This window comes from Nannobrachium achirus (genome assembly GCF_963921795.1).
Source record: "Nannobrachium achirus genome assembly, chromosome: 1".
NCBI lineage: Eukaryota > Metazoa > Chordata > Actinopteri > Myctophiformes > Myctophidae > Nannobrachium > Nannobrachium achirus.
This window is the reverse complement of record NC_137810.1, coordinates 23,291,574-23,312,316: the sequence shown is the minus strand read 5'-3', so window position 1 is coordinate 23,312,316 and position 20,743 is coordinate 23,291,574. Positions and strand designations below refer to the sequence as shown.

The window sequence follows — 20,743 nt, the reverse complement described above, 5'->3', positions numbered from 1 at the left end:
TCAGGCTTTAAACTAATCTAATGTATCTACAGAGATGTACTAGGCTAGTACTCTTACTCTACATGTAATATCAATACTAGAGAGATTGTTGCTGGGGAGAATCATTGTATGTCTTTTGGGTCCACACGTTTTCAGTTTTAACACCCATGGTATGAACTCAAAACTAGCTAACAAATGCTTATGTATATGTTTAGGCTTATTTGAAACTTTGGTAAAATATTACCTGTTCAAACTGCTCCAAAATGTATAACTGCTTTTGTATACCGTATGCATGTTATTGGATGGTGATGCCCTATTAATGGTAGTGCCTGAATACAAAAAACTCTGGGGGGGGGGGGGTGGAGAAACACCCAAGTGTGTGTAATGTCCCATAAGTTGGCAGTAGAAAAATAGATTTATTTAGAAACCACAGTTGGATGCAAGTGAACTTTGACCTGTCAAGGCTGTAGAATTTGAGTTTTATGTTGAGCATTAAGACCAGACAATTAGTGAGACAAATTGACTGTTTCCAGAGCATTGTGGTTTCTACAAAAAAAGGGGAAAAAAAATATGAAAACTGCCAGTCTGTATGTTTAAACTTTAAAAGCATGGGTCTTCAATAGGGGGTCCTGCGAATCCCCTGTAGAACGTTTTTTTTTCTCCTTTTTTATATTAACCACTTGAATCCTAGTGTCCTCATTCTGAGAACTTAAGCCAAAAATAGATCTGCAAGCTCACGCCTCGTGTCCTTGGCCTGAAAACGTTGAAGACCCCTGCTTTAAAGTATAGCCATTGGGTTGCCATACATGCTATGTTAAGGCCAGTGGAACATAGGAACTAATACTAGTGTAAATAGCACCAGCTAATTCAATTTGATCTAATTTAATTAATATAACTAAATCAGTAGTGTGACAGTCATGCTGGTAGTAACAGGACATAACTCTGCCCACATGAGGAACACTATGTAAAAGAGGTTACATTACAAACTACCAGTATTTCACATGCATTTAGTTTCTGGATTGAAGCAGAAACAACCATGTTCCCATAACTACATCCTGGTGTTGGCTTTTTATCAGCAGGTACTGCTAAATGTAGTTAAAGAGGTAATGTTTATTGAAATACCACAACAATCTGTGTTGTAAAATCTGATGCAATGAAAATGACAATGTTCCAATGCCGAACATTATCAGGCAACCCAGTCAGACCAATGTTGGACACAAATGATAATCCAGTCCCTTTTAATATATAAATAACAGACGCAGTAGAGTAGCCAGTGGGGTTATGTTCAGCATTATATTAAAAGGCAACAGAACATCACATCTGGTCATATAACACAATAATAATATCAATATAAAATAACATTGGTTATATTGTAAAGTCTGTCCGAGCCCGCTGTATCCCAGGACACGGTCTTGAGATATTTCGGTTCAGGGCACTGGCATTCTGTGGCTGCTTGGCAGCAAAGTCACAACCCCAAACATTGTATTGGTTAGGAGATCATCATTGTTCCATCATTTGGTCCTGGTGTGATGTCCATTCCATCTGTCACATTATTTATCTGATGTGTTTCAGTTTGAGTAAAATCTCAGTATACCATCATACTGTATGACGTCCTTTCTTCACCTGTGGACTAAATGGGAGGGTGACCGCCTCATTAGTAATATAAAAATCACATTTCAGCCACCCTCATAATGAGCAACCACACCACTCGAACTTTAATCAAATCACGCACTGCACATTTCCACAGCAGAACCAAGTAGGGCTTACCATGACCAGGGCCAAAACTACATGCTGACAAAATCAATACGTGTTTGATGTTTGAATCTACTGTCCTGGTGACAATCTCAGCAGAGATAAACAGAAATGTTTTTTATACTAAAGGTGCGCTAAAGTAAACCCTAGCTAGAGCAGTTCTGGTTTCTGTTCTCTGGAGGGTTCGCCCTCTATGGCCCTGTAGTGGAAAGCAGGCATGTTGTGTTTGGCCTTGTGTTAGAAGGCAGTCTCATTGTCTATGGGAAGACAATGGGGTATATTTTGTCGTAGTGGTCAACAAAATGGACCTCCAATCCCTCCCTAATGTAGTCCGCCAGATCTGAGAAATCCTTCTTGTTTTCAGCAGGTAGGATGATACAGGTCACTCCAGCACGACGAGCCTGGGAGACAGAAGACAACATTATGAGACAGTGACGATGTTGAGAATTGTGTCTGTCTGACTGTATGTCCTGTGTCCTGTATACCCTGCTTTACACCCATCAGTAGCATTTTACTGATCACTGGTCCTCATATAACCAACATATGACAGTAAGTTGAGAAAACTGGGCGTATGGTAAATTCTATGCTATGCATTTATTGTGTTCATAATTTGACATGAGTAAGCTTACGATCAAATCTCATGTCACTCTGCTGTAAACAAAAAGTGAGACATTATTCTGGCCTGTGCACAGGATAAATAATTAAATTTGCTGCTATTGGATGTTAGATAGATAGATACCTTTATTATCCCAAGGGGGAAAATTTGTTGCCCAGAGGCAGCACAGCAGTATAAGGTTATTTACAAAGTTACAGAGAAGTATGAAAAAGATAAAAAGAAAAAACAAGAACAGAGTACAGAGTACAGTAAGTACAGTAAGAGCAAGGTACAACAGGAAAGGGAACGAATAATATATATACATAAAGTGTCTTAAAGCACGACTATCAAAAAATAATACAGTGCCCAAATCAAAGTGACCATACAGTCAGTGCAAGTTAGTGCAACAAGTATCTCTACATCATGTCAAACACAAGCAGAAATACTAAAAGAAAAACTACTAACACAACCTAATAGTGCAGTGTCCAAAGGTCAGAGCGATAAAAACAACTAGCAAAAAAGAATAAAAATAAACAAGAAAGGTTCCGGTGCAGCTAGTCAACATGGAAAAAGTTTTGTAGAATATTTCTATTAATGTGATTAAAAGTGTCAGGTTTTCATTTATCTAATTTAAAGTGTTGTTGATGGATATAAGTGAGCTTTTTTTAAATCTCTGCCACTGTTGACCGCATCAGTGATTCATTTCCAGACTTCCTTTAATGCCACTTTTTACTTTGAATTTATTTGTTTTGAATTGTGATATTAACATAACTACTTCCATGTCAGAAGTTTCTCTTCTTGGCCATATTCCGCTTGCCTATAGAGGGTATGCGCAATTTGTGCATGCATAAACTGAATGGCTTGAGTTTAATGTTGTTTACCGCAATTAGATAGGACTTTTCTGTTTGGATGTATGGGCTGTCAAGGCCAGAAAGTACTTTTTTGCCACTCAGTAGGCGTTCCGCATAACTTCTGGGTATAATGATGTCACGCGCATAGCCTCTATTCTAGGGGCAAGAACTCTAAACTGATAATTGAGATCAAGAGGATCATTTTCAGCCACATTTATCAACGCCCAACCATTTGGGCACCCAACACTGATTGGCCAAACATGACCGTTCCATAAATCACATGTGAACCCTATCGTATGATTTCTGCATTCAGATCTCTGCTGGGCTCTACCTACGCTAAATTGATAAACAAGGGTCAGTGTGTTTGTACGTGTGCCAGCAGGTTAGTGTGGGTGTCATACTTACAGCTATTGTCTTCTCTTTGATTCCCCCCACTGGCAGTATTTTGCCAGTCAGAGACACCTCTCCTGTCATTGCAACATTCTGGCGCACTGGCCGGTCAGTTGCTAGGGACAGCAGAGCAGTAACAATGGTGCAGCCAGCGCTTGGCCCGTCCTTGGGAGTAGCCCCCTGGAAATGAAAATGCAGCTTTATTAAACCAGCTAGTCACCCCAAATTAGTTGCATTGCAAGAGGCACTCAAGTGGAAGACGATACTTTTTTTCTAGTGGGTGATGCATAAGAGAATAGCACATACTGTAATAGAACCTTTGTGGACATTTTCTTTCCTTTTTGCACCTCAAGCATTTATTAGTTTCATTTCATACGTGAATTTGGCCACTGCAATTGATCCAGCTTAACTATTAAGCGAGAACTGTCCCTAACATGCATGTCTTTTGGTGTGGGAGGAAACCGGAGAATCCCATTTGAACACAGGGAAAACATGAAAACTCCACACAGAAAGGCCCAGTCAGCCTCAGCTTGGTTCAACCGCAGAAAACTAACCAGTGAGCCACTGTGCCACCCTGCTTTAAAACCACTTTTCAGTCAGAGCCAAGCCAAGCTCTTCATTACTGACTAAAAAGCATCAGATAGAACATTTCACTTCACAATAAAATTGTACTTCACAATATTTGGCATGTTAATTTCTACTGCTTAATGTGCACATTTTCAGCAATACTGTAGCTTTCAGAAAAGGATACATCTATTTTTAAAAAAAAGTCACAAGAAGGTTACCTCAGGAACATGCAAGTGCAGGTGGGAGTTGACGAGGAAGTTGTTATCAGGTTCTTTTTTCATGAGGAATGCTCTGGCAAAGGTTGTGGCAATTTTGGCACTTTCCTTCATTACATCACCAAGCTGACCTGCAAGGTTGGAGCAGACATTGGTCCATTATGTATAGGTTTCAGAGAAGAATACAAACACTGAAGGCTGTATGCATCTCTTATGTTCAGGTCTAGTGTCTAGAAGTAGGTCTGATATTATGACTGACCGGTGAGCTCCAGCGATCCCTCCCCTTCTTTCTGCCCTGGTGCGTTAAGAGGGCGGCGTAATGATGTCTCTATGAACAGAGTAGTGCCACCTGCATAGAGGGAGAGATGGTTGTAGTTTGTTACAGGTTGAGTTAAGTACCATGCATAGTAGTACATAAGGACCGCAGGAATACACAAGAAACGGAGGGGGAGAGTGATTTAATCCGGTTGATCCGTAGGTCCGTACGTAATTGTCTTTCTCCGTAACCTTACGGGCAACACTCAACCCGACGGATTAAAACCGATAAAAACGTACGTACACATGAACTACCCGTGGCGAACATTTGTCAACCGTGGGGGCAGTAGAGGGAGAAATGTTTCGTCTTTTTTTCTGGTATCCATTTCGTAGGAGGAAGTAAAAAAAACAAGAAAATCACAACAAAGTTATTAACCAACACGCTGAACAGTGAACAGGCCAGGACGCAGACCCGCATGCCAGCCTAATCAGCGCTCTCTGCCAGCTCCAGACCTGCCAACCCTGGCAAATTTTTTGGCGCCCGCAGCGCCCGCGGTGCAAATTTTGTGGTTTTCCCGCACAAAACAGTGTATATTTTGGGGGGTTCCACGCGCCTTTTTGGGTGGGACCTTTACAGTTATGTTAACAAAATTTCACACCAGAAATGTAGCACATTGCATGTCTTGACTTACACTAATAGGAGGAGGCAAGATCAACCTTTTAAATAAAAATGCCATTTGGTCTGGAGAAAAAGTAGGCTAGTATTACCAGGCAATACAGTAATGTTGCTTTGGCAATATTGTTGACAAATCCTTAATAAAATATATTAACTGCACTTGCTCAGAGTTAGTTAACAATAGACTAGCAAAACAGTCTCACCAGTGACTTAATGAATGAACATACATCAACATAATCATGTTATTCAAATAGCAAAATAGCTTTACATTGTCAGGTAGGCTATTTACCTTTAAATATTTACCTGTGTCTTTGTTAAACATTGTTAATTGAGCAGCCTAAATAAAACCACCTTTCTGTGCATGATTTGCATGAAGTTGAAAGTATTCAACTCATGTAGGTTTCTATTGCATTCATTAAAATAGGCCTACATTGTGTATAGATCAAATACCGTCTAGTCTGTATATTCATTGATAGAGGATACAGGCTACTCATTGTTAACAAACCATTAATGTCTTCATATATTCACAGGTGATAAATAACTTGTTCACCTTTAATGTTTTTGACAATACACATAGTCCCCCTAATTCCTTCATTCATACTCATTTAGAGATAGTGGAACAGGGAGCCCAGTATTTTATTTTCATTCTTTTGGATCTTTACTCTAAAGCCTAATCATGGTCAATGTATGCTACAGTTCATTGTACCTGGTCACAAGTTTTGACATTTCCCGACTTCGCTCACGTGCAACACCGTCGTATGACGAAGTATAACACAGGCTTCATACACAACAAGCTGTCACGGGGGCGACCGCAGTTTAATAGTATAATATTATTGATTCACTTGATTAAAACCCTAACCGCGTCGCGGAGAGGAGCGACAACAACCATTTCATTCTCACCATCGTGGCTGCTGACATGTGAATTCACCTTAGCTGAGTGTTATCTTAATATATTACCTGTTAGTCAGACTATTACTCGTTGCACGGCAGCATTGTAGGGGCGACACCGACGACTCGCACAACACGGCCATTCTCCGTTTATCTTCTTTATAAATTAATCGTATTAATATCGCCGTTATACAAACCGGGCGGCGATAGCTATGAGATGAGTAGCTTCTTATTATAACTCTATGATGAGTAGCGTAAGTGTACATGCTGCACCGCGCTGAAAACCAAAATAAACTCATGGCATCCGGTTCAATTCTTCTTCTGCCGAAAAAAACGAGCATATCTTCTGTTCTAGTGCTCCCCAGCGCCATGCGCCCCATTCACACACCATTCAAGTGGTGCCTGGGAGGAACTACACGGCAGGTTGCAAAAATCTTCGCCTCGTTTGCTGCTGCAGAATGTGCCGTTATACCACACCGCGCCCATCCCCCGAAGTTGCGTAGCAATGAGGGGAAATATCGTACCTGCGTACAGAGCCTTAAAATGCGTGCTTAGTACGCAAAATGCGTACGGGTTGGCAGGTCTGCAGCTCTCTCGAATGCGCCTCTCTCCACTCCCACGCACGCGATTTTTGCGGGTTTTGGGGTGTTTTTAGTCGGTTTGGGTGGCTCATTAACTGTCGGCGGCGCCCACCGTGAGATTGCGCTATAGGCGACGGCACTGAGGGGACGCGTTGTGTCCACGCTCATCCATTCTCCAGTCCAGTCTTTTTTATATTATACCCAGAGATAGCATAGTGACTTCGCCGATGCCTATAAACCCCTCTACAATGTAGGCGCTATGTACTATGTAGCGTTTGCTCCCTGGGAAGATGCATTTGGGTGCCATCTAGTGGATACAGTATGTACATGGGCTTTATTGAACCGTATGTAACACAGAGACCGTACATGAACTATGCATATCGACGCAATTGCCGCACGTTCTCTCTCACCCCCAAACGTACACAAAATCAAGCATACGTAACTATAAACGGCCCTTTAGTAGGTACATGTACAAATGCATACAGCAGTGGTTCTCAAACTTGTGGTCGGGACCCCAAGTGGGGTCCCCAAATTATTTTGTAAGGTCCCCAGATGATTAGCTTAATGTAAAAAAAAAAATCTAACTCAGCGGTAAACAAACCTACATAAGCGTATACAGGGTATCTGCACATTTAGAAAGTGACAATTTAAGGACTTCCAAGACCGTTTGAAGAAACTGTCAAATATTAAGAACATTGTGAAAATTGTGAAAATAGCAGATCTACATGCTCACAAGGCCTTGCAGTGCGAGGCGTTGTGAGCATGTAGATCTGCTATTTTCACAATATTTATCTGTGGAACCGAGTCCCCAGTTCATATATGTTTATTTTTGGGGTAACAGCCTAAAAAAGTTTGAGAACCCCTGGCATACAGTATGTCTGTATTTGTCTGGCTTATGCATATGAGCCTCTTACCCATGGCGGTCCATGCCAGTCCCATGACGACACCTGGTGGGGTTTCCTCATACATTCGGTCAACAGTATACACCGGTTTGCCAACATAGGTCTGCAGGTTATCAGGTGTGATGATGGTTACATCGCTATTATCCCCGCTAACGATATGGAACGCTACTTTACGGAACACCTGGGAGAGACGGACAGACACATGCAGGCAGACATAAACGTCAGTCACAGGTTACACATCTGGATTAAGCTAAGTGAACACTTGTTATTTAAATTTTAAACTTAGCATACTGATACTTAGTAAATACGGTAACTAGTAATAATCATTTATAGATACAACCTCATTTAGTCATCAGAATAAAAAGATTCCCGTAAGAATATACAAAGTATTATCAGACTATGCTCACTAAACATGTAAGTTAGTAGTAATTAAGTAGGCTTGTGGCCCAGTTTCTTTAGTGTTTGGGTTAGGATGAATGATTGAAAACGTTATTAGAAGTTTGCATAGGAAAAGGTAGTTTCATGACAGTACAGTTCACTGGTACAAGGTCAATTAAAAGGAGATCCCACTAAGCTTTTTGGCTTTAACACAGGAAACCTTTATGTACCTCATATAAACACTGAATGACAGACGGAGAGAACTATGCAGAGGATAACATCAACAGCAAAATAAAAAAATAACAGTCCTAAAGAAGACAATTCAAAGAAAGGAGAAAAGAAATGAAAGATATTTACAGTGGAAAAGGGGAGGTAAGTATGAGCTTAGTCTATTACATGTCTCGAGTAGCAGCCACCTGTAAGTGACTTTTCAGACCGATTCTAAAGGAAGTTAGGGATACAGTACACCCCCTGGACATGATGCTAGTATGTCGCAGGGACTAAAGGCCCCAACAGACTGGGCAGATCCCGTGGCCGATCAGATCTCGGGCTGAATTTTATGACCCCCCCGGGAAAATTGTTCGGTCGGCCCCGAACTCGGTCTTGGGTTTGAACGGGATCCCGACACGATTGGATTATGTTAATGGACGTTTTATGACCTCGGAAGGGAATCCGAGAATATCTAGCAAGCTTGATATTCTCGCACCATCGGGTAGAAATTGTTTGCAATTATTGTCGTCTGAATGAGCCCACGGGATTACTCTAGATTATATCCAAACCACCTCCTCCTCCTCTGCCTTTTACATGCTTGAAACTATAGCTATTTGTTAATGACAGCGTCGCAGTAGTGTGCAATGATTTTGTTTGACAATAAAACACAACACAAATTATTATTAGGCCTAGTATTCAGAGTTGGGTGTAATAACACAATAAACACAAGTGGTTGTCAGCGCAGCAGTCACGGTGACATGCTTGCCAATCGAACAGTAGCAGGCACCCGACATTTGATAACAGTCTCACATAGATTAATACAAGGGACTAAATACAGCAAAACCCCCAAAGAAGGAGATTTATAATATCAAGCAAATAAATGAATTAGCCTACTTTTTATCTATGATTCAAGAGAGAGAGAAAGAGAGAGAGAGAGAAAAGAGAAAAGAGAGAGGCACTGGCAGCGCATAGAGGTGCGCAAAGCCGACTTTTGATTACAGCCTAGCTTGATAGACTAAAAGTGACAAAATAAAAAAATAAATAATGAGTATTAAATATCCAGCACTGGAAATCCATGTATAGGCTGAGAGAGAGAGAGGGGGAAAGAGAGAAGCCAACTCTTATTCAAGTGAGACTCACTCTGACGTGACGCCCTCACGATGACGAACAATTAATAAATATAATCCTTATGCAGCCAAAGATATTATGCCTTGATACTCTAGTCTTGATAGTCCAGGGGTTCTCAAACATGTTTTGAGAACCCAGAAGAAGAAGAATGAGGGAAACTTCACTTACGCGAAGATGGATATTAAATGAAAAAGGTTCACGACTCAGCCTAATATACCAGTAAGACTCCCTAATCGGGAGGTCGCTTATCTCCACAAAGAGGGCAAAAACGTGTTTTTCCAAAATCTTCCTGATCCATGTTGATGACATGAGTGTAGACATACTGTGTAGTGATTTTCGTGATTTTAGGGCAAAATCTGTAGGAGCAGTGTCCAAAAATGTGTTTTTAAAAATCGGCCTGAAAGTGGCGCTATATGGGACAGATTCATGTTGATGGGATGAGTGTAGACATACTGTGTAGCGATTTGCGTGATTTTAGGGAAAAAATTGTAGGAGCAGTGGCCAAAAATGTGTTTTAAAAATCGGCCTGAAGGTGGCGCAATATGGGACAGATCCAAGTTGATGAAATGAGTGTAGACATACTGTGTACCGATTTGCGTGATTTTAGGGCAAAAATTGTAGGAGCAGTGTCCAAAAATGTGTTTTGCAAGAATCGGCCTCATGGTGGCGCTAGAAGAGGGCCATGTGAGAAATGAGGGGTGGATCTCCGCGTTGCCTTGGCGGACGAATAGGTACCGGCCCCGGCTCTCCCGGACGCTCCTAGCCCGAGTTACTGCATTTTATGTGAGCTGCAGTGGAGGGGGTCCTCCACTGGGGGCGTCACCACTTTTGCATCCGTTCTGGAGCACCAGGAGTCGGTGGTCCCCGGGAATTCCCCGTGAGCAGCCCCGTTGGGATGGTCATTTGGTCATTTTTGCACATTTGGTCATTTTTTACACCTGGGGGTCCCTGGAGCTCCGGGGGTCCTTGGAGGTTGTAGTTTGGCAGGTAAGGAGTGTGTGTGCACAATTTGGCATGGATGGGGGCAACGGTTGCAAAGATATGAGCAGGGCAAAAGTGTGAGGTGTGACAGACAGACAGACAGACAGACAGACAGACTGACTGACGGACGGACAGACTCACAGCTGGTGGAGGTTTTGGTAGTAAATGCGACCTACGGTCGCAATTAATTAATTAAAAGGGTTTTAAATCGACCTATAGGCCTACAAGTGCAACTCTGACAGTGTTGGTTGAAGGCTTGAGGTGGGACAGTCACAGTCCGACAGAGTTCAAGTTTAACCTCTCTTTTTTTTGGCCTATTGAGTGAGGAGAAAGGCTCACTTTGATGTAATGGGCAATTTCCTATATTGAACAGATGCGCACACCTGCAAGCATTCACAATGATTAGCAGCTTATTAATGACCACTTTTGAGAGCGGAGAGACACTTGGATGCCGATGCTGTGTGTGTGTGTGTGTGTGTGTGTGTGTGTGTGTGTGTGTGTCGCTCTCTCTCTCAAAAAGAAAAAAAAGAGAGAGGGAGAGTCCTTTGCGACGATGCAAGAGAGGTTGTCTACCTTCTTCATCAATAAGTTGTTAAACTTAAGCATTGTGATGGATAAGCCCTGGATGTTACCTCTGTGATCCAGCATTTATTTGAGGTGAGGAGAAAGCACATGCCTACGTTTTCATTCACTGCTTGGCTGAAGATGCATTCTATAGCCTAGCCCTATATAGGCTATATTATGTCATAAGGGAGCTGCTATAGGCTACCTGTATACCCTCAAGGACCACAGGTGGTCCCCGGAGGGTCGGGACTCGGGACCCATAGGCTAGTTTGAGAACCACTGCCCTTTTGTCTTTCCGTGGAGGCTGGAGCCTAGTTTTGGGAGCAGTGCATTTTGCATCATTCAATCAACTGCGCAGAAGGGAAAAACAAAAAAGAAAACGTTTTTACCACTCAACCCCGAGATCGCTAGGGGCGGTCAATCCAGGATATCTGGCTAGATTGAAAGTGTATCAGATATTTCTCTGGCACAGCGGGATGTATCTTACCCGAATTTAAAGGAGGAGGATCGTTGCCATTTGAAATGATCACCGATCAACCCCCGGCCCCGAGTAATTATCTTATAAAATATCTGTTTTCGTCTGCGGGGGCCATTACCCCCAACCCAGCCCTTGATGCTGAGCACCAAGCAGGAAGGCATTGGCTCCCATTTTTAATAGTCTTTGGTATGACCCGGCCAAGGGATCAAACCCTGGCCTACCCACTAAAGATTCTTTTGTGCTTCAAAGCTCATCTCAAGTTTTTCACCTTTTCAACCTGTTTCTGTAGATTCCTGACTCCAGACTCCCTGCAGTACTGTCTGATGAGCAGACTGAGGGCGTCTGAAGAGATTGAGGCCTTCTCCTCAGTAAGACCACACAGTGTACGCAGCTGAGGGACCAGGTAACGCTACATTTGAGGACAGCGTGAAGAGAGGGGAAGAGAGAGACAGAGAGAAAAGATGGGGGGAAAAAAATTCATTAACCCATTGAGAACGGGTACACTGTATTGTGTATCATTATTTTATGTTTTAACTATTGAAAAATAGCAGATATACAAGCTCACAGCCACGCTGCGAGCTTGTAGATCTGCTATTTTTGAAAAATCGTGAAAATTAGAATTTTGACCCGATTCTATAAGTGTCTTTTGAATCCTTCTAAGACTTTTTGAAAAACCTATGTTTCTATGTCAGCAATCTGGCCAGACATCGCCAAAGAAAAGGTCCTTTTCACTTAAATGGAGCTCAGTTAGTCTGTTCTTGAGAGACTACTATGTCAGTGGTTCTCAAACCTTTTGGGCCCGCGCTGTGACCTTGTATATCTGCTATTTTTCACTGGTTAAAGCATTCAATAATTCTAGGCCTAAATTAAGCTTGTTCCCCGAGAAGGCTGGAATAAATCCGAATAATACACATCGGTCATCAACAAACTTCAATGAAACATGGATATTTACTTTCACACCAAACCAAAATTCATATCTTAAGAAGGCATAAGAAACGACAATAGTACCTTTATAAAACAATGATATATACTGTGTCTGTGTGTGTGTCTGTCTGTCTGATTTGTGCTAAAAGTGTGACTTGACAGTGTAAGTCAATGAGGAGGATATACTGGATCATAAATGTTTATAAGCTTGATGTGAGATTCCTTTGCATCATAACTGACACATGACACAATGACTAGTTATTGTACGATTTGTTTCTGTGTGCGGAGATACCAGTTGATGCTTTCCATGGCGTTACCTCTGCAATTGCAAGTTTCTCCTGTGCCACGTATCCCGACACATTAATCATCTCCATCCTGTCCCTGAGAGGCTCTGGAATGGTGTCAACCACATTGGCTGTACAAATAAACAAAACCTGTTTGGATCAGGAACACAGAGAGGGCAGGGAGAGAGGAGGACAACAGGATTTTAATGCAAGGACTATAGCACTGGTTCCCTAACACTGGGTCGGGACACATTTGTGGGTCGTGGACACATTTTTATGGGTCCCTTTATTTTTTGATTCCTACAGTTTGTTCTAAATTATTATTTCAAAACATTTTCAATAAACATTCCCAAGAAAAATCAAAGAAATTCCATGAATTAAAAACAAACTTCAAGAAGAAATCAAAGAAAAATCAAAGAAATTCCATGAATTAAAACATAAATGTTTAGAAGTAGTACAAGATCACAACACAGCGCGAAGCATCACGTTGTGAGCTTGTAGATCTGATGTTTTCACTAGTTTGGGTCCCGGGCAAAAGTCTAATTTCTCTTTTGGGTCACAACCTGAATGAATTAGTATATTATCTCTCGAAATACTCAGGTAAGGTAACAATATACTAAGATATTGAAGAAATGCTGATGAAGCACCACATTTTCAAGTTAGCTGCACATGAGTAAAGGCACATACACACAGACTCTGTCTCCTACCTTAGATAGGTCCACAGGTACATCCAAGTAATGGTCCAGGAAGTTGGCGTTTTGCTCTGGGTCTAAAAGCTCTAACAGCGCTGAGGATGGGTCACCCTGGTACCCACGACCGATTTTGTCCACCTAACAGAGTCAGGAAGTAGTGACCAAACACATCAACATTATTGTTATTATTATATCATACTCCTTCCTATCCACCTAGCAACAGCAATATTCAGTTATGCTAGGAGAGAAAACTGTCATAGCACTTTGCAATTATGTAGAAATTACAACAGGACTTACATCTGAAGTCTCATGAACAAGCACCACTAACCTCATCTATGAGCACCAGTGGATTTTCTGTCTTGGTCTTCTTCAAGCACTGGATAATTTTCCCAGGCATTGCACCTACATAGGTTCTCCTGGAGGCAGAAAGAGAAATACACACACACATTTTACTTATATTCTAATGTTGTATGCATTTGTAATTTAAATTTATAAACGTGTCCAATTCTGATTGGATTTGAATGAAACTTCATACAAAGCTTCAGTCGACCAAGGACACTGAATTCTAAAATAGTTTTCAAATGAAATAAAATGTGTACTAATGCCCACTACACTAGTGTCCAATACATTTTGACAGATGATTTTGTTCAGGAAGGGATCTCCGATAATGACCTCAAAGAAAAGGAATTTGCAAAAAGATGTTGCTCTTTATTTCCAAGTGGCGTTTTAGTTGCTTTTACTTTATTCTCAAAGCCTAAATACTGACACTGTAAAACTGGAAATCCCAGTGAAATCTCATTTAAACAATGGCAGGTGGGACGCCCGCTGGCCTACTGGTCCAGGCGCATACAACATAGGCATTGCCACATAGGCATTGATGCCTGACGGCGTCGCCGGTTCGATTCCAGATCCGGACGACCCTTTCCACATGTCACTCACCGTCTCTCCCCCCATTTCCTGTCAGTCTACTGTCCTATCCAATAAAGTGGCAAGTAAAAAGATACAAAGCATTCTCCTTGGTGTGCATTAACAAAAACATATACTGTATATATATTTGTAAAGAAACGTCACACAAAGACTCAATTTAAATTATTGACTGCCAAATATCTGGAGTCCACTGTTGGCCTTTTTGCATTAACAGCAGTAGAAGATAAACTGCAGTAGCATTTACACTGCCAGACTATACTTCCATAATACATACCTATGGCCTTTGATTTCAGCCACATCAGTCATGCCTCCCACACTGAATCGGAAGTACTGTCTGTTGAGGGCTCTGGCGATGGAGCGGGCTATAGAGGTCTTCCCTACTCCTGGGGGGCCATAGAAACACAGGATCTTCCCCTGTGTAGAACCACGCAGCTGACTGACTGCTATAAACTCCTACAGACAGGCGGACAACAGGTACAGACAGGGAGACAAAGAAAGAAAGGGGACGAGAAAAAGGATATTACATCTGTTCTAAGAGAGAGAGAGAGTATGCGTGATAATGAGAGACCTGGACAACTTGGTGGTGTTGTGTGAAAACAATGCTTCTGAGAAATTACATTCTGGTTTGCACACTGCAGCCAGGCTGTTTATCAGGCCTGTTAAATATACAGAACTTGTCCTACTTACTAGCATTGCTCCACTCTTACTTGGGCAATAGACAACAAAAAAAGCTAGTGTAATAATTTACATACTTAAGAACACATTGTGCTCTGTCAAAATGCCAGCAGGATTTATTTAGTCAAAAGTCATATATTCTAACCAAGATGCGTTTCTTGACATCATCCATCCCATAATGGTCTTCTTCCAGAACCTCTTTGGCTCGGTCCAGTGCCAAATTCTCTTCACTGTATGTCCCCCAGGGCATACTAGTCAGCCAGTCTAAGTAGTTACGGGTTACACTGGAACAAAAAGACATAACGACAGTAATTAAACTCAACTAAGTCAACTAAACTAATAACCACGTCACCACTGATTGACAGTGGATCAGAATAAAGTTTAGAGTGGAGCAGTAGATATGACAAGGTTGTTTAGTGTTGAGTATACAGTACGAGAACAGAATAGGATAACTGTATAGTATTAAGATAACAAATAAAACTGTAGCAGAGACTTACGGTCAATTTATGCTTTCAGCAACAAGTTTGGAATGACATGGCACACTAGTGTCACAAAATGTTCTGAGTCTCTAGAATTCTTACTGTCTGCAACTCGCTAACAGCATGGCCAATGGAGCTTACTTCATCTTCCCAACCAATCACAATAGGTGCGTATTATGAAGCATCTGCGACCAATCATTTTTCCAAGTCACATTGCGATGGTCATCTGTGACACATTTCTATTGGTTGGATGTCACTTTTGATGTGCAACGTATCGTTTGAAACTTGTTGCACAAAGCATAAATTGACCTTAACTTGAGTGGTCCTCCAGTAATATGTAGAGCACAATTGAATACAGTAAAGTACAGGGCAGACTAACTTGAACTCTGAAGAGTGGTTGTCCAACAATCCCAGTTTGTTCAATTCTTCATTGATGACATCCATGATGTGTTGAGGGACAGTTCTTTCTTTTAGTCTCTCTCTAAACTTCTCCTCGATGGCATCTTTGTCCTCCTTCTCCAAACCCAGCTCCTGAAACAACACAAAAGATCAAGATTACTTTACAGGCCATTTTTACTTCTGATGCAGTTTCCCTCATACAGGTTCAAAATCAGTGTCTTACTCAATGACAGGCAGAGCGATCACATACTGCAAAAGAAGGCCCTATATTGGCTATTCTGAGAATATCAACAACCTTCTTAATGATCTTGAGTTGCTCCTGTAACAGGTACTTCCTGTGGGTCTGTTTGATCTTCTCCTCAACCTGTTGGAGGAAGGAGAGGAAAGGCAAAGTAATGAGAAAATGAGAGGGAATTCTTTAAATATTTAACGTATACCGATATTCTATCATTCTAAGGTTGAGTAAGTGTGACAACCAGACACAATGTGTTCTGTGTGCAAAGAGCTCTCTCTGAAAAGATTTCAAGTTGTGATTTTCCTGCACCAAGGCACACCGGGCAGTGTTGGGTCTGATTCTCACATGTCCTCATTACATATGTTAAATATTGACTAAAAGTTCCCCTTTAAGTTAGAACAAATGACCCTAATGGTACAGTGGATTATAATTGTGAAAATACTCCATCTGATAATGATTTGACGTGACCTCTCTTCCCAGGCGTTGCTGTAGTTTACTGAGCTCATATTCCTTCTTCAGGAGAGACAGAGCCTTGTACAACCGTTTAGGGATCTGGGGAAACAGACACAGAGAAACAGTCAACATTCGTTCTGAATGTGTTTGACTCGTGTTGACCTCCTTCAATGTCCAATGCCGTTTATTTAGAACGATAAATTAAATATCCTAGAATGTGAAACGCAACAATAAAAGCAACACAATATTCTAGAATGAGAAGCTAAATATTCAGCTCACATTGATCTCTTCCAGAACGTCCTGGAGTTCATGGGACTCTGCGCCGGTCAGAGCTGCTCCCATGTCACTGAGGTAGATGGGGTTATCAACAACTCTCTGGCCTGCCTGCATCATCTGGAGGACTGACTCCCTGAGAGAGTGCACACAGATGCAGTCATGACAACATCCCCCCCACTGGAAACCTGATCCAGGTCACGGTACCAATCTAACACCCAGGATGCTGTGTGGGAAATACACATCTGATGCTCATGCAAGCGGGAATCACCCCTTGCCCAAGGTTTTATATTAGGATTGAGTTTCAGACAGGGCTACGCGTCTAACCTAACCCCCGCAACCTAGGGCAGGGCTACTCCATTACACATTCACAAAGAATTCCACATTTCATTCAAATGGTACAGATACTTTTTCTCATTTGATTGACTACAACTGGCTTCCTGACAGACCTGTAGAGTGGGTTGAGGGCGATGATGTCACGAATTGTCTTCACTATCTCAGCAGTCAGTGCCTGAGGAGGATGGAGCACAAGCATAACACAAAATCATAAAATGTACATTCTACTGTACTTGACTGTACTCCTTTGCATCCAAAACACAGGTATGTACCTTAACCTCCTCTGTGACTGTAAACTGTTCATGTTGGACGTTGTCCACCTCTACCATCAAGATGTCAGAGGATGGTAGGGGCTGGAGGATCTCTGGGGTCAGGTCTATCTCTTTTATCTGACAAATAAGAGCAATAAAAAGCAAATAACAAAATCAGGCCCATCAAAATGTACAGGGAGAGATTTGAATAATAAGTCAAAGAAGAGGAAGGAAAGAAGTACTGATGAACAAACAACAAAACATCCTAGCTCATCATGGTAATAGCATACTTATAGCGGTCATAAATATATGTATTTTAACCTGCATTCAGAGGAAAATGTGTACAGTATGTGTCTAGTAGTTCTAGTTCATGCAAATGCAGGATATCTTTTAGCGATTTCCCAATTTCCTCAGCAATTTAATTGTTGCCATTTGCCAATTCTAAATACTAATTTAATTAATGTAAGAAAATCAACAACATACTGCACAATACAATACAGTGCGTCAAATTATCTGTATCTGGGAAGAAGAAAAAAATGAATCCTGCACCTTATCCTCCAGTGTTTCCGCCAGAGCACCAGAAGGGTCTTTACGGCTACGTTTGGGTTTGCGTCTTGGTGCTTTTTGTTGTGACCCACTCTCTGCTTCAGACTCTGACGTAGCGGAGGTCACCTCCTCCTCTGGTTCAACCTCCAGCTGCCGGTTGATACGGATCCTGACAAATCACAATGTCCATAACAATGCTATATGTGATATAATGTAGATCCTGACAGCCTCAGAATGTGCAGTGGAGTGGGCAGAGTCACTGAATAATAGTTGTTTCAGTACACCATGTTAGTATGACACTGCTCTAGTTTGTGGCTGTGGCTGAACCGTCCATAGTCCACCAATGAGACGCAGAGTGAGTGAACAGAAATTGGGCCATCTTATAATGAGCATTAAGTGAGGAGGAATTACATGAAGAGATGGTTGAAAATGGGTTAAGTACTCCTTTAAGCAGAATTATTATTTCAAACCTGCGGTGTCCCATGACAATCATTCTTAGCTTGTCCCCCAGGTCCTGCATCTCATGGATCTGCACGAAGGTTCCTGTGGAATAGATGGCATCTAGAGACTCCACCACATCTGATTCATTACTGGAGAGAGAGAGAGAAACAGAGAGAGAGAGAGAGAGAGAGAGAGAGAGAGAGAGAGAGAGAGAGATGAATGGATGAGTAAAATAAACAACATAGCTGAATATGTGAGACTCCATTCCATTATATTTGTGAGAGCCAGGGAAAGTAAGGACACATAAGCAAACATTGCTTATCGCCTTACTTGAAAAGGACTTTGTTCTGAGTGTGTTGGTATGTATCATTCATGCAAGTTCATTCAAGGGTTGAGTTAAAAAGCTAAATCAAAAAAAGGGTCTTGTCTTTTTCATACTTATCATCTCTCTTCAAGAAAACGCCAGCGTAGGGCTGAGCCAGTCGAACCTTCCTCCTCAACAGTTCCATCAATGGTTTATTTTTCACCTAGCAGAAAAATACAACGAATACATATGCTGGTCACAATGATACGCAATCACACACACACACACACACACACACACACACACACACACACACACACACACACACAGGCCTTGTTGAAACATCACTGATGATGAAATTGAATTGAATATGTAACATAATGTCTGGTAAGCCGCTACATAACTTTAAGTGGTGCTGTGTGTGTGTGTGTGTGTGTGTGTGTGTGTGTGTGTGTGTGTGTGTGTGTGTGTGTGTGTGTGTTTTTAGTCATTGTATTTGTCATGTCAAAAATAAGTTATTATTATTTTATTTTTTTATTTTAGCACAAGCACTAAAAAACATGGTTACAGTACACTGATTCTCGTACTCAGATGTCAGATCACTGCATAGAGTACTCAGATCAATGCATATAACTAACATGACCAGTCCAGGGTAGTCGGTGTCAACTCTGGCTGTGACATTGCATCATCCCGCTGTGTCCTTCAGAGACAGTGCCTTCTTATTACTCAACTGATACATAAACACAACTAGCTCTCCCTGCTCTGGTCACATAATAACTGACATACATAAGAATCACAGTACAAATTAAGCCCAAGTTCATATAAAGTAAAATACTTTATAGATTAAATTAACTCACGTTAACTCCATCCCCTTACCTACCTCTATTATTTTTATGAAGCGGGGAAACACGGGGTTCCTGTTGACGGCGATCAGCGGCACATTAGGAAACACCTCTGGCACCAGCATGGGTGTGAGAGCAGTCATCTGGGGTCCGTACCCCGCTCCCCCGCCGTCTCCCCCGGACTCCTCGCCCCCAGAACCCGCGCTCTCCGCGCCGTCCTCGCCGGAGAAGCCGGCTCCGCTGCCGCGGTTGCCGTACGCCCGGTCCGCGTTGACCTGGAGGCGACCGGCCGGGGCGAGGAACCCCGTTTCGCCGCCGAACACGCCTGCCGTCACCCGGGACCAGCGTTGTGGTCTCCCCGCATTGAGCCTCCAGCACCCTCCTGTCATTGACCGAGTGATGGGAGCGTTACCCAATGTTTTCTTTAAGGTCCCGTTCGTGCTGTACGGCCGCCTGGCGACGAGCCCCGTCAGCGCCGAGGTCTCCCTCAAGCCCGACGACGACGTCGTTACTATTCTGCATATTCTGGTCCAGTTCTGTGACATAAATGTTGAGGTTTTAGAAGCACCTATCATCCTCACGCAGGTGGCCATGTTGTTGCCAGAGGATTCTACAACTTGAGCACGTGACAAAACACATTTCCGGCAGGGTTTGATGATGAATGCACTGCTGCTCCGCCCCCTGCACTGGTGTGCACTGCAGTGCAGAGGTCAATCCTACTGGGACACATTTTTATGGGTCCCCTAATTTTTTGTTTCCAACATTTTAGTTTTTAATACTTATTATTTCAAAAAACATTCCCCCCAAAAAAGCTGAAATGTAAAAGTAATTTTATGAAAAAATAAAAATATTAGAAATTCCATAAATTAGAAAACAAATGTTTAAGAAGTAGTGGAAGGGGCACCTGCTGGGCTACCGGTCCAGGCGCATACCACATAGGCTCTGATGCATGATGTACTCTAAAGATTGCCTATTCCTTATTCATACTGTACCTCAGTAGGTTGATATTACCATAAATCCTTGTGATTTTATGTTTGGGAACCACTGCTTGAGTTGATATTATACCTCTATGTGGAGGTAATATCATAAAAAAGGTTAGGTACGTTATTATTAAATAAATAAAGTTGTCCACGGGGATTGAAGGTGTAACAGGCCATATTCAATAAAACATTGGTGATGAAGGTCATAGGGGATGGTACATGCCCAGTACTTCACCTCAGACATCAGGGGCCAGGGCAGTAGAGATGGGAGTCATGGCTCTTTGAAGTGAGCTGGATCTCTGGCATCCGTTC

The 20,743-nt window shown here is 42.1% G+C and overlaps 1 protein-coding gene across 1 annotated transcript; it reads right to left on the bottom strand.

Annotated features, from left to right (window-relative positions):
• Positions 1-1,239: 1,239 nt before the first annotated feature.
• On the bottom strand, positions 1,240-20,045 carry LOC308292100 (lon protease homolog, mitochondrial-like). The gene is made up of 21 exons (XM_080734344.1): positions 19,490-20,045; positions 18,744-18,832; positions 18,335-18,454; positions 17,868-18,033; positions 17,340-17,456; positions 17,181-17,242; positions 16,738-16,867; positions 16,474-16,557; positions 16,066-16,134; positions 15,751-15,902; positions 15,038-15,176; positions 14,492-14,670; positions 13,619-13,706; positions 13,306-13,428; positions 12,632-12,748; positions 11,659-11,799; positions 7,664-7,832; positions 4,609-4,698; positions 4,353-4,480; positions 3,583-3,747; positions 1,240-2,132 (listed from the first exon to the last, which is right to left on the bottom strand). Exons 1-21 carry the CDS (start codon positions 20,042-20,044, stop codon positions 1,989-1,991), a joined length of 3,027 nt encoding a protein of 1,008 aa, XP_080590470.1. The 5' UTR covers position 20,045; the 3' UTR covers positions 1,240-1,988.
• Between the last annotated feature and the right edge of the window lie 698 nt (positions 20,046-20,743).